This window comes from Ostrinia furnacalis, unplaced genomic scaffold, assembly GCF_004193835.3.
Source record: "Ostrinia furnacalis isolate ACB-3 unplaced genomic scaffold, ASM419383v2 OfSCF0866, whole genome shotgun sequence".
In the NCBI taxonomy this organism is placed as follows: domain Eukaryota; kingdom Metazoa; phylum Arthropoda; class Insecta; order Lepidoptera; family Crambidae; genus Ostrinia; species Ostrinia furnacalis.
This window is the reverse complement of record NW_021131105.1, coordinates 1-10,584: the sequence shown is the minus strand read 5'-3', so window position 1 is coordinate 10,584 and position 10,584 is coordinate 1. Positions and strand designations below refer to the sequence as shown.

Genomic DNA, 10,584 nt, shown 5'->3' with positions numbered 1-10,584 from the left:
TGAGAGCTAAATATTGGCGGACAAGAAATAATTCACGTCTAACCTACAAACAATATTTTCGACGACAGTGCTTCCAATAAAAATGATAATTTCGTGTAAATGCAGCGTTAAATTACACCAATAAGTAGTAATTCGAAATTATAAAAATCAAGCTAGAGTATTAACGACGTCTCTACAAGGTTATCTCGAGTTACAAAAATGTTAGTGTTGGGACATATCGACAAATGTCATATTAAATTAAAACCATGGGGTCCAAGCGCTCGTTCCTTTTATAAGGAACTGGCAAAGAGGCTCACCGAGGTGACCGGTGATCAAAAGGCTGGCAGCTATTTCGGCCAGAGAATTAGCCTGGCCATTCAACGTGGCAATGCTGCCAGCCTTTTGGGCACCATTCCTGACTGCGGCGCTGGGGGTGAAGTATTTTTATTTTGTAAATAGGTTTTATCATTAGTAATTTTAAAATTTTAGTTTTAAAGTCATTTTAAATCAAAACTATTTTTTTAACATATTTAACAATTTTTTTTTCTAACTAATTTTTTAACATATTTAAGTCAAGTTATACGTTATTCTAAATGTTCACTATTAAAAACCGAAAAACATTTCATTCTTAAATAATCAAACATCGGAAATCAATCACCGGTATTTTTTTGGGTATTCATAGCACCGTTGCTCTAGAAGAGATGCCCACCGCCCTCTAGCGAGAGGAAAAAACCACTGAAGAACACTGATGATAATGACTACGACTTAGGTTGTACACCCTTGACATGAATTTTAAATTTTACTGTCTTTAAATTTAAATCATAATTGTCATTTTTATGAATAAAGATATATGAAGAAAAATTGGGTGCATTTTTTCATATCATTTTTTCGAAAAATTATCGATACATCTATGTGAACCGTACGAAACATACCCATCACTAGTCACATTCGTTTGACAGCCGTCATTCTAATCAAGCTATATTGGATAGACTATAATACGCCTTCATGATCTTCAGAAAACCTCAAAATTCAAAATTATGACTATCGGATTTATATAAGAATTGATTAATTAGGTAATATAAAATGGTGCTTTCAGTATTAGTTGATTAAGCAACTCGAAATTTCGACTGTTAAGGAACCTATAGCACTTCTGACGCACATTTGACACCTACGATTGGTTTAAGGGTATATTGACAAGTACTGAGAATCGGCACGAAGCATTTTATCAGACAGTACACTTCGCCTTGGCTCGCACGATGCCATCTATTTATTGTTTTAATTGCTTAGCAAAAAAATCGTTTTATTGTTTTTTTATAATTAATTTTTAAACAATATCAATCTATTATTGTTTTGGTATTACACGTGTAAATAAGATTTTTATTAACTTAATGAGACGGAAGCTCGATTTTTAACACATTTCGCTTATATGGTTTCATTATTTTCTTAGTGTACATGTTAGTTTGTTATTTAGTGGCTACACGCAGGTATGTATGTACCTCTATACGTATATTTGGTTAAGTATACGCAATCGCTAGTTGTATCAACGTGTATCTTAGAGAGAACCATTGCCCGATTTCCCGCCGACCAGTAATCCACTTAGGTCTGTAAAAGTATAACCGCACTTGAGCTTGACTGTTTTTCTAGTAAGGTGGATCATGTTTATAATTATGACGACAGTCTAAATTGTACTGTTCTAATTCAATGCCGGTATAACAAAATAAGGTGTATTCCACGGCGTCGTGTCGCGTCGTAACATAATTAAGTTTGTTTTCTGCGCATGCGCCGTTTTGACGGGCCACGCCCCCTATAAGTCACGTGACTGTGGGTATAACACCTCTATAGTTCACCACCTTGCTAGAAATTACATTTACAAATTGACCCAATCGGATAATTTTTATGATGGATGATAATTAATAATACGCTACGATTGCCAGTAACCATGAAGACCGGGAAGTACGTAAAATAAGAACGTGAATATCAAATTATGAAAAAAATATTTGTCAAATATGTAATAATGGGACGCGTGTGACCATGTAAGCTAGCAAGTGTGGATTACTAGGCAAAGCAGTTATTATCATTATCACCTATAGACCACTGTAGACAGCATTTATTTGTAAGCATTAACACGTAGGGTAGGATGTTATAGTAATATATACGTTGATTTCTCTAGTTGTAAGCATTCTGTTGTTTAAATGACGCGTTTTTTTAAACAATGTTTAACTTAGGCTTACTAGAACATGTCCCTGTGTGACTTAGAATTTTATCTACTTTTTATTGTAAAGTTTGACTATAAAAATCGTCCAACAGTGTTATTTAGAATGTAATATTGTTAATTTTATTTAAAATTAAATGCATGCAATAAAATTTGGTTGATATTTTTTAATAATATCTTATTACTTATATTAATGAAATGTAATAAAATTATTTTATGTCTAACATCTAACTAGCGAGATTGGGTATTAGTGCTGCAACGTGTGATTGAAATAACGCAAATGCTGGTATTTATTATATTTAATTGATGCAGCTTATGCTTAATTACTGTTAAAGATTTTTTTATGTTTATTAAATTCTTATATTCTCAAAATGGCGAAAGCGCACTTGCTGCGTTTGAGCGTGATTTATTGTCTCAGTATGACACAAAATAACCTAACCTGAACAAATTTCAGCATTTGCGTTAATTCAACCACACGTTGTATAATTAATTATATTTGCAAAATATTTTTATATTGTAATTTAACATTGGTGTATAGAAAGTATTGATTGGTAATCGGAGACAGATTTATATGCAATGAAAATCTTTGGTATATTCCTTTTTATTGAGATTTTTTATGTGGAAAGTATATTTTATTCCGTGGTGCTCTTTGACGAGATCATGTGACTTCTAATGGAACGCAACATTATAATTATTGTCTACTTATGAATTTGTTGTTTGCATTGAAATTAATTCAGGGGTCTACTTTGTAAAACGATTTTGGTATATCGGCTCTAAACTTCTCTCTCATTTAAAACGGCATCCTGGGGTGAAGAAGGGAGACAATATAAAAACAATAAGATCTATTTTTTTTTAACTCGATAGTTGCCAGTTTGAAATCCGTTGGCGGTGGATAATAAAAAACACTACTTAAAAACTTTAACTTTACTTAATTAATTCTCGCTCACGCTGTGGCAATTATTTGGCAATTTATTGTTACGACTAAAAATGAGAAAGACAGTTGAAACACGAAATATCTAAATCGTTTTCTGAATACCTAGCCCACTGAATTTCCTTTTTATTTTATTCTTGACCGAAATTAACTTCATTGTGATTGTGAAGTAATTTTACATGCCAGATTGTAAAAAACTGTGTGTTCCATTATTTGTTAATCAAATTAACTCTATTTCATGTTGTTTTAAAATGGCGATGTTGTTGTAACAGTTGTCTCTTCCTCCTGCATTGTCTTCTTATTTTGCTTTGAGACAAAGTACAAATACCAGCGGTTGGTGATCCGAACAAAATCGTTAAGTCAGTTATTTTAACCTTTCGAAGTTAAGGTTGTGCCTGTGCTGTACTACATATCTTTAATTTGACGCTATTCTATGTGTTTTATTGGGAAGCGAAATTCTTGCCTGTAAATAAAGAATACTCTCGAATGTCTAAAGCTAATCAAACTTGTCACTGCCCAACTTTATATCTAAGGCCCCAAGTTCTGGTTTGCAAAAAATAAACGACAAATAGAGCATTTTTATTATAAAAGTACTTGCAAATCCACTTCTGCCGATTTCACAGTATTCCGCGCATGTGCAATATTCTTTTAACGCTCCGACCATCCAATGTTCCATATTTTTGTAGATTTCAATATTTTTAAGGTTCGATTTCACTTAACAATGAATTAATACAATAAATTAGGACTCATAACATTGTAGATATCTTGTACAGCATTACTTGACAGGACGGTATTATGAACATTTGTACCTATCAGAGACTAGGCAAGTGAGAGGACTATAATTAATATATTTATGTGTAATAGCCATCAAAATAGGGAAAATCACGAGAGTAGCTAGGTAACATTTACCTGAGACGAAATTTATATTACGGTGTACATTTTTGATATGATGTTGTACAAAAGAGACCTTTGGTATGTTATTTTATAGGAATGAAATAAATAGCCTTAATAAACAAACGAAATGGCTTTCATTTTAAAACCTAATTTATCATTTAAGTTAATCTAAGATAAATTAACCTGGATTTCAGTGAGGTAGATTGAAAAAATACACATTTGTTTTCTGCGAACTTTATTAAAGTTTAAATATTTTAAAATTCAAACGCACACCTCAAATACACAATAATGTGACAAGAATGATATAAATATTATAATTATGTAACGTTTATAGTTTCTACCTATATGATATGGTAGGGACTTAAGTTAAATAACTTTAACAGACGATCCGTTTAACATTGCCAAGTCATTGTTTTTCGAATGTAGGTGTTACCAGTTACAATAATTTTCCTTTTCCTAATTAATCGACAGTTTGTCACAACATATCATTGACGATTCTCATTTGTACTACTGACCTTTGGATTAGTTTTCTTATTTTAATTCTATTTAACGACATGAAAACATTTTTAACAGCTTTATGTTTACAAAAGAAAACAATAATTCTAACTTAATCTAAGCATTTTATAACATTTGTCATGTTCAAAATATAGGTATTATTTATTATTTCGCAATTTAATATAATTTAAGCTACAATAAATATTTCATAAAAATAACGTCTACTAACTAACACTACTTACGCATAGTTAAAGCGTTGTATAATGAGATGCTATTATGTTTGAATGAACTTAAATAATACAAAAACAAAAAATATGGCTTAATACGATTACGAATTTTTATGACTCCTTAGCTAAATATTTTGGAACACCTCCCTTTTATTTGATCAATTTATTGCTCAAGAAATAAGAGAATATTTATAAATATGTACTACATAAGAATATTATAAAGGATTACACTGCGGAACAAAAAAAATAAAAAAATCTGCGGCATCTATTTTGTTAATGGATTTTGTAAATACTTGTATTAGACATAAATGGTGTGCATTTACTTTCTTTGGATTGACTCTGGTTCTTGAGATAAACGAGACACAAGAAATCAATGAAAAAAATTAAACGACCCTCCCTAAACTTATATTAATTTGATTATACCCACTAAGTTTTATTTTGTACTCATGTATTAGTGTAGTTGTAGTTACAACAATTTAGTAATCAGCTACTAGACCTTGAAATTAACAGTTTGTGTCTTTTAAATCAATTTTTAAAGAGCTTTTTTGTCTCAAAAATATGAGTTCATTATGAAAACCTTGCGTTTACAATCCCAACAGTTTTTGTTAATATTTGGCTTCTAAACTTACAAAAGCAAAGAAATAAGATCACGAAGGTAGTGATAAAAACCTACCAAGCATACTGTCTTATAAAACTTCCATAAAATAATAAATATTGGGGGTCCAATATCGTCTGCAAGACTCGTGAAGATTCTTTGCCATACTGGAGTCAAGCTGGACATAAAGGACTTCAATTTAGAAAGCCAAAGATATGAACTGAGCTTTCTAATCACTAAAATGATCAAAAGTCAGCCAAATTAAAGTCCTTTACGTCCTGAAACGTCCGTTTGAATACGGAAAAAATAAATTCGATTGACCGCAAATCCGTACTCTTATTAAGACACTGTATTTGTAAACCACATAACACAAATTGAATCTGAAGCATGGCTAAGCTTTATTTTAGTAATCAAACAATATTTGGGGAGTCATAAAGCACCAGGCTTTTCAGAATTGGTTTTTTGAAAAATTTAACACATAAGGATCTAATTTGAGTATTAATATTTTTTTAACAATAGCCATTTGGACACGTTCTCCCATAATCTGGGTGATTACAGTGAGGAATAAGCAGAACGGTTCTACCAGAACATCAGGATAATGGAAGAATGACATCCACGGTCAATGGGACCGCCAGATGATGGCTCATTACTGTTGCCATAATTATGGAATTTTCCTGACCAAAACCATAACATAAAAGCTTACAGAAAAAGCTTTTTGTAGTTTTTTTTCTATTATTTGATGAAAAGCAAATATATTTTTAATTTTTATATCGTTCTTAAATAGGATCTTAGTGTAAATATTTTTTTTATACAGATTGGTATTTTTATTTTGTTTTTTTTTCATATAAACAGTTAATAGTATTTATCTCAAGATCTAGAGTCAATTTGACAAATCTAATATTTTTCTAGTATTCAGTACACTAGTCGCATACAGAATTGACTCTAAACTACCATGCCGCAAAATGACTGTTCCCCAGTGTTATAAGTCCTACACAAGAATATTAAATTCTAACCTAAGATATTCTACATAGAAAAATAATAACTTGTTCTTTATGTTTAAATAGAAAAATAACATCTAAATAAATTCAGTCGTACAATTTTGTAGAAGATAAGACTAAGTAAATAGATAAAAACTAAACAAATTACAAATGAAATCATAAAAACTGCTTTGGCACTATAATTTTGTAAATAAAGCGGCCTTACTTGCACAAATGAAATAATAAAACTATAGTCTGGTCTGTGAGCACGTAGAATTTTTTTCCAATGACCCCAAGCTACCCATCCTTATCGCTCGCGCGTAATTATGTTGCTGTCGCGCTCGCACACTCACTGCGGGCGCCCGTCGCGAACGATAAGGATGGGTAGCTTGGGGCATTGGACAAAATTCTACGTGCTCACAGACCGGGCTTTAGAAACAAAACAATACATAGTAACGCAGAAATAAATATTAAAGACAAGATAGGAGTATTACAACATACACGATGGCTAATCAGACACTTTAATATAATTAAAAAAAATAAAAAATAAACCACAATTATTATAGGAGCGTCACAAATGGAGAAAACTAAAAATTTATCGTCTAGGTAGACATCTAACTAAAAAACTTTATCACATTTTAAAATATGTAGCTCATACGGTTCTTAATTAAATTAAATGTTGATTTACTTAGTAGACATTTTTTGTTTTGTATTCCATTAAAAATATTTTTTGGACACCAATACCATGATAAAAATAATAATTTCATTATTAATACACACACATGACAACTACATGGTAGCTGTAAAAAGAAATGAAAATAATCTACATTTGTTTCAAACAGGTAGATACAGGATGAATTTTCCATGTCAACAAATTATTATAAGTTGTTAATTGATATTTTATGTATGGGGTTAAAAAAATATAGGTCATGAAAGTAATTAAGTAACTTCAAATGTGATGACTCCATTTTAAAATTCATTAGACCCCCTATTAATATTATTAAGCTATTCTATTTCTTTTAGTTTCAGTTATTGAACTACTATTTCTTATAGTTTCGCATACATTTGGAAAATTCATCCCTATATACTTTACCTTTCATTCTATAATGTAGACATTTTAGTTACTAGTAATAAGCTAACAATATTATATGTATAGTAATTTCCGCCTAATTTAATGAACACCTAGCGTATGTAAATCGGCAAATTATTGCGAAAGCTAATAACTATAATACCTGTCCCATAAAATTCCATGAAAATCCAATAAAAAACCAAAAAGATATTATGAAGGTAAGACATGGAAAAATAAGAATTCGACATCAAAATGTCTGAATGGAAGAAATTAAAAAGAAGGTCTTTTTTTTTCAATTAAATAAAGTAGCTTTTAAAATTCAAAATTCCTTGAAATTTTCATTGAATTGTATTGAACAGACATAATACAACGCACCATTACGTATTGCGAGATCATTGCGTTTCGAACCATAATTTATTTTTCTACTAGTTGATCGACATCTTCTCTTGAAGTATTTGGAAGTAGCATGCCTGGAATAAAACAACATAATATTTAATTAATTTCATCATGAATAAGCTTCTCCATTTATAAAAACTGAGACACCCTATGGTAGTGAAGCTATTTATTGTTATTTATTGGTCTATTTTCCAGTTATTATTAGATTTGAGGAATCGTAAGTCTTAACTGCTATGGCGCAGTTACACTATGCGCAAAATTGATCGAATAGATTGTGTAAACACGCAGTTCAGTTCGTTTCGTCGTGCGTCGCCCATACTTTCATGAGCGTGTCCACGCTTGTGTTCGATCAAGTTTGCGCATAGTGTAACTGCGCCATTAAGGAAGACTGATTTCACTTGTTTCAACTCGCACAAAATAATAGAAACTTTAGGTTAGTTAACATAAGATCAAGATTCGCATGACACTAAACATCCCCAGAAACTCCCTTTAAGCTACATGCTGCTACTGATAACACCAGTACGCCACTTTTGTATAGATCGTTTCGTAAACGAAGACGCACCCCACCATTCTTCCGCTAATGTCTGAGTGTACACGCTAAATTATCAATGAGTGCACACGTACACTACATTAATGACGCTCGGATTATTAGGATCAAACTCCCCGCACTCCACGCTTCCATCGACCAAAAATTGGTGGGGCGCGTCTTACGCCCGTTTCCTATATTAAATCCTTGTCCAAATCCGGATTACAACTGTCAAATTGAATTCAGTTTTAGATTATATTTCCAAAATGTTCGATGCATTTACACTTTAATATTGTTTAAATAGTCTTATAAACAATATAAAAATATTAAACATAAAAAACCGCAGATATTTTGGCCAAAAACATTTTAAAATTTGACAGTTGACAATCCAAATCCGTCCAATTTGGATTAGGATTAAATATAGAAATCCAGTATTAGTGATCATGATCTATAGCGGTGGTTTGTTGTCGACATGGCAAGAAGAAGAAGTCGCCATAGATTGGAAGCCATATTGTTGCCTTTACGCACGCGATACTGACCTTTAACGTCGTGAACATAAGGCCTAATTCTCCATGCTGCACGGCGGGCTCGAGGAAATCTTCCACGAAGTGTATCTCCGAGCCGAGTTGTAAGACGCGCGCGCGCACCACTACAAAATGGAAGACCGGGAACAACTCGTCCATACTCCAGAGGTAGTTTGAACCTACGAAACAAAGTTTTTTTAGTAATACAGGGTGATTTTTGTATCAGTATCCAAATTTTCAAAATCGACTCAGAATCAGTAACTTAATTGATTTACGTAAAGAAAACAAACCGCTGCGCGCGGTTTCCAAATTGACTCATGTGGAAAATTTGCTTCGTTCATGGAAAAATACGTACACACAGTTAACTGCAAAGCTTAATAGACATAATGGTGAACGAAAATAAGCAATAACCTTTAAAACTTAAGATATGGGCACCCGCGGATTAGACTTTAAATTTTTTTTTGCGAAAAATACCACAATTAAAAATAGTTGTATTGTCAAATTGTTCTAACGAGCTTATTAAAAAAATTTGGATACTGATAACAAAGTCACCCTGTATGAACGACTAGCTTTTGCCCGCGGCTTCACCCGCGTGAAATTTCCTTTGTCACAGATCGTCATAAATTATAGCCTATGTTATTCTGGGTTATAAACAATAATACTGTAAAGTTTCATCAAAACTGTATTCTATTTATTCAAAAAAATATTACTGAATTCAAAAAGAAAAGTGATATTCACCAAATTAACACTAGAAATAAAAATAAATTGGCTATACCCGCTTTTAGACTTAATAAAGTGTTTGCCTCTTTTATGGGACAAGGTATCCATTTTTATAACAAAGTCCCTGATAAATATAAAGAGCTACCGTATAATAAATTTAAAGATATAGTTAAAGATCACATGCTTAAAAAAGCCTATTATACAACTCGAGATTTTCTTAATGATAAGTCATCCTGGGAGTAGGATTATGGTCCTCTCATGCTCGCACTAAAAAGAATTAAAATGAAAAGTAATGTATGGTGTACAAGTAATGATTACTGGGTCCTATTTATGAACATTTACATATTGGTTGACTATATTGAGAATAAAATGTGATGTAATGTAAATTATAATGTTACTGTTAAAGCAATGGTGGAATTCCTTACTTCAGAATGTTTATTATATTACTGTTACGGGACCAAACTACTTAGAAGGAAAGCAAGTGATAAAAAAAAAAAAGGGTGATTAAGAATATTATTTTGGTAGCAATGCTGGCACCAATGAAGGTAATGATTTAATATTATTTATTAGACAAAGGAGTGAAAAGTATGCCGAAGAGCAAGCAGTGCTCACTTAATCGTGAAATGGATGCTGAAGCTTAAGCGGTGCTCACTCAGTAGATAGCTGAATTATTTTAAAACTACATTATGAGTAAAATAAAGAAACGCTGGTCTCAATGTGACAATTTTATACGATTTACTGAATTGAAATGGAACGCTAATGTTTATAAATCTTATATTATTATGAGTGAAAAGGAGGCCGAAGTGCAAGCGGTGCTCACTTTAATTGTGAAAGGGATGTCGAAGCACAAGCGGTAGTCACTCAGTACCTGAATTATTACGAATATGTATATTGTTAGTGAAAAGGGGGCAGAAGTGTAAGCGGTGCTCACTCAAAAATGTGAAAGGGATGTCGAAGCACAAGCTGCGCTCACTCAGTACCTAAATTATTATAAGTTGTAAAATTGCTACACCCTTACAGAGTTAATATTAAGTATGAT

General features: G+C 32.0%; 1 protein-coding gene across 1 annotated transcript; it reads right to left on the bottom strand.

Annotated features, from left to right (window-relative positions):
- Positions 1-7,027: 7,027 nt before the first annotated feature.
- Als2 (Amyotrophic lateral sclerosis 2) lies at positions 7,028-9,038 on the bottom strand. Its single transcript, XM_028301072.1, has 2 exons — positions 8,841-9,038; positions 7,028-7,849 (listed from the first exon to the last, which is right to left on the bottom strand). The coding sequence occupies exons 1-2, from the start codon at positions 8,982-8,984 to the stop codon at positions 7,805-7,807; spliced, it is 189 nt and encodes a 62-aa protein (XP_028156873.1). The 5' UTR covers positions 8,985-9,038; the 3' UTR covers positions 7,028-7,804.
- Positions 9,039-10,584: the final 1,546 nt, after the last annotated feature.

Coding starts and splice junctions, on each gene's coding strand:
- Als2 (XM_028301072.1), bottom strand. CDS start 8,984: ATGGACGAGTTGTTCCCGGTCTTCCATTTTGTAGTGGTGCGCGCGCGC. Junction 7,850..8,840: donor TTATGTTCACGACGTTAAAG/GTCAGTATCGCG, acceptor GTTTTATTCCAG/GCATGCTACTTCCAAATACT.